At 37.3% G+C, this 3,927-nt stretch overlaps 1 protein-coding gene across 1 annotated transcript in view; it reads left to right on the top strand.

Moving 5' to 3' along the window:
- The window catches only part of LOC101290872 (beta-amyrin synthase-like), a 9,098-nt gene extending 6,164 nt beyond the window's left edge, over positions 1-2,934 (top strand). The window contains exons 2-12 of the mRNA XM_004301467.1: positions 216-373; positions 477-596; positions 714-836; positions 917-1,015; positions 1,541-1,597; positions 1,713-1,759; positions 1,837-1,980; positions 2,086-2,263; positions 2,431-2,511; positions 2,632-2,715; positions 2,824-2,934. Coding sequence (XP_004301515.1) covers positions 216-373; positions 477-596; positions 714-836; positions 917-1,015; positions 1,541-1,597; positions 1,713-1,759; positions 1,837-1,980; positions 2,086-2,263; positions 2,431-2,511; positions 2,632-2,715; positions 2,824-2,934 — 1,202 coding nt within the window. The remainder of the gene's footprint in view (positions 1-215; positions 374-476; positions 597-713; positions 837-916; positions 1,016-1,540; positions 1,598-1,712; positions 1,760-1,836; positions 1,981-2,085; positions 2,264-2,430; positions 2,512-2,631; positions 2,716-2,823) is intronic.
- Positions 2,935-3,927: the final 993 nt, after the last annotated feature.

The raw sequence follows: 3,927 nt of genomic DNA, 5'->3' as shown, positions 1-3,927 counted from the left end.
AAAATTACCTTTTACTAGCTAAAATTTACCATTTTTACCGTCGTCGTATTTTCCTCATACTAATAATCCTCCGCACATAATCGTCCCCGAAACCCCTCTAGGGACCAATTAAACTATTTACTCAATGATCGAGACGGTAAAATTCTTATTATAATCACGCTAGTAAATAAGGTAAAAATATAAGGGTCAGGATGTGACAGATATTGTGTAAAAAAATCTATTTTTTGATAATGTATCTTACTTCAGTATTTTTTGCCAGCCATTAATGATGCTTGCTTGCTGGGTTGAAGATCGGAATGGAGAATCCTTTAAGAAGCATCTTGCAAGAGTTGCAGATTACATATGGATTGCAGAAGATGGAATAACTACGCAGGTCTGCATAAATATATTCTACACAGCTTTAAGCTCAGGATTCATTTGGAGGTCCTTGTTGGACCATAGTCACCATATAATTGTAGTACTTTATATGTGCGTAGAGTTTTGGTAGCCAGACGTGGGATGCAAGTCTCTCTATTCAAGCTTTACTTGCTGGAAATCTCACTGATGAACTTGGATCTGTACTTAAAAAAGCACATGAGTTCCTAAACAAATCTCAGGTTTCCATGCTTAACGAGTTCTAATATCCTCCTCTTCTGTTGTAACTTTGAGCATCAAGCCTACCTCTTCTACAGTCGGATGGCTAAAATCTTTATTCGCTTGTGACACTACTATAGGTTAGGGATAATCCTTCTGGTGACTTCGTAGCCCATTACCGTCACATTTCTAAAGGTGCTTGGACTTTCTCTGACCGAGATCATGGATGGCAAGTTTCTGATTGTACTGCAGAGGCTTTGAAGGTGACTTTTCTCTCCTCTGCTTTTCTGCATTTGAGGACTGAGCCTCATATTGCTTACTAGTTATATGTGTCATATTACAGTGTTGCCTATTATTGTCAACGATGCCGACACAAATCGTGGGTGAACCAATTGAATCTGAGCGCTTGTATGATGCTGTCAATGTCATACTTTATCTACAGGTGAGGACTTAATTGAATTATCTACGAAATTCTCCAACATGTTGACCTCTCACGAACTGCAAGAGATAAAGTGTTAAAGAGTAGATGCATGCCCATATAAATCGAAGATGCCACGACCATGAAGAGTCCTAGATGTTTGTTTGTTTCCTTTTCTTTTTATGAGAAAAAAAAAAAACAAACAAACACATTGTCTCTTGCCATCTGCACATTCATAGTTAGAGTGTTACTTGTCCTTCATTGCACAATGATCTCCATTGTAGTGATTATCATGGCCTTTACGAAGGAGTTGCAGCAAGCTCAGTAGATTATATTCAGACAGTGAACATATAATACTTTTGAAATTCATTTCTGTTCTCCACTCTTAATATAAAAACCTAAGGTACCAAAGTGTCGATTAGTCTGAAGTTCAGGAACTGTTTAAGGTTTTCTCTCTACTTAATTCAAGCAACTAGCTCAATTGTAATGTTGTCATTAGTCATTACTTGTTCTTTCTCACAAGTATAAATCTCTTATGATTTGAATCAGAATCCAAATGGAGGGGTATCAGCCTGGCTGCCAACAGGAGCTCCACAATGGTTGGAGGTAAAACAAGAGATACATAGATACATATATACAAATATATACAAGTTTAAAAGTTCTGAGATTTTGTTATGCGTCATTACACTGATATGCATTCCATACACTTTCCCTACTTCAGTGGTTCAATCCAATAGAATTTTTCGAGGAAGTCGTCATAGAATATGAGTAAACTTCTTCACCTATCATATCATTTTATGAATCCTCATAAATTAGTTGAAATCCTAAACTGAGAGTCTTTGCAGGTATGTTGAGTGCACTTCATCTTCAATTCAAGCATTAGCGTTATTCAGGAAGTTATACCCTGGGCATAGAAAGAAACGTGTCGATGATTTCATCACTCGTGCAGCATGGTACCTTGAAGACATGCAGACACCTGATGGCTCATGGTAGTATTTCCCTTTGATTCATGTTTTTGAGATATGTTTATGTTCATACTTGGTTAATTAAGGAAAAGAAGTAAATGGAGTACTAGTGCTGCTGCTTTCACACAGGTATGGAAAATGGGGAGTTTGCTTCATCTATGGAACACTGTTTGCAATTCGAGGGTTGAAGGCTGCTGGCAGGACGTACAGAAATTGTGAGGCAATTCGCAGAGGTGTTGCATTTTTACTCAAAATACAGACAGCTGATGGTGGTTGGGGAGAGAGCTATACTGCTAGTAGAAACAAGGTTTTTTTCCCCTTCTTTTTCACCCCTCTTTACATGAATATGTAGGGGGCCTGCTGGCCTCGTCCCAAAGTATACATAAGATTTTAAAATAGCTGAACATTGTTCTGAGCTGTTGAATCATTGGCCAAAGAAAAACCTAATATTCTGTGGATTTGGTTATTGTACAGATCTACACACCTCTTGAAGGAAACCGATCGAACTTGGTGCAGACCGCAATGGGATTAATGGGATTAATTCATGGTGGACAGGTTTGTATTTACTGATATCTATGTGCTAAGCCAATTCCTTGTGTCTTTACTAATCATTATGACTCCTCCTAATTAAGTACACAAATTAATATATTTCTCTTTTTGTTTTGCTGGTAATAGGCGGAGAGAGACCTTACTCCCATTCACAGAGCTGCCAAGCTTTTGATTAATTCTCAACTGGAAAATGGAGATTTCCCCCAACAGGTACCATTCTGTGTTTGGTTTGTTATCTGCTGTGCATTCACTGCATTGTGCAGCAGGGATACTATCCCATTTTACTCATCTTTCCTCTCTTTATCCTCTTGATGACAGGAACTGATGGGGCTTTTCAATGTTAATGCCATGTTACACTATGCAGCATACAGAAATATCTACCCAATTTGGGCTCTCGCAGAATATCGGTCCCTTCCCTACTTTAGATAGATATGTACACGAAGTGATTATAGCAACTAACATTGATCAGAAGTCCATTTGTATCACGGAAGAATAGAACCCCATCTCATTCCAGCGTTAAGCCTGTGAAGAATAGAAAACAATCATATCATGGTACTGAAGATTTCCAAGTTTATAAGATTTCCAATCATATCATACCTGACACAAATTTCATAACCAACGATGTCAATATGAATGACAGTAGATATTAAGTACCATAGAGATGATTTTCTATATGAATGAACAGATTTAATATCATGTATGCATTCATGAACCATGACATACCATTCAGTGAGAGGCCACTAGAGTAGAGTACTGTACGCCCATCACCATGCCTATGAAATTTGATCTGACACAAAGAATGGAAAATGTAAACAAATGACTATCGATATCATCACAAAAAATACAATGATCGGTTACATATATGACTAATTGTACCTGGATCCTGTACTTGTTATGTGCCTCTACTGCAAGCCTAGCATCATTATAATCTAAGCATGCAACTTTGAGAAGAATGTTCACTGCATCTCCTAAAGAAAACTCAATCACATTTTGATATTTTTTAATTCTTTACCAGATGATACAGATGAGAAAATCAAGCAAACGTAGAAAAATGGCTCCATTTAATAAGGTACGGTGTTTGCTTCTCATGCGAAAAGAAAGGTTAAAAAACAAGAGGATTAAAAAGATAATTCTCATTTTCACATCATATCAGGAAACACAAAACAAAACAGCTTCGTCTTCACTTCTCTGCTAAGTGGCACCTTTCATCATGCCTTGCGAAATATAAGTATCTTTCTAACATTGTCTCAGTTTTCTTTCTCCTGACATTATCTAGTATTTATGAGCCATTATCCAATGTTATAAAGTTCCTATATATGAAACAAACAGAAAAGAAAATTTTAATAGGTCAAAACCATAGCCATCACTTGACCTAGAATGCTGGTCCTTACCGGTTCTCGGTGGACATGGCTTTTAACTATC

This window comes from Fragaria vesca, linkage group LG5 (assembly GCF_000184155.1).
Source record: "Fragaria vesca subsp. vesca linkage group LG5, FraVesHawaii_1.0, whole genome shotgun sequence".
Classification (NCBI taxonomy): Eukaryota; Viridiplantae; Streptophyta; class Magnoliopsida; order Rosales; family Rosaceae; genus Fragaria; species Fragaria vesca.
Note: the sequence above shows the minus strand (reverse complement) of the source record. Positions and strands in the feature narration are given on the sequence as shown.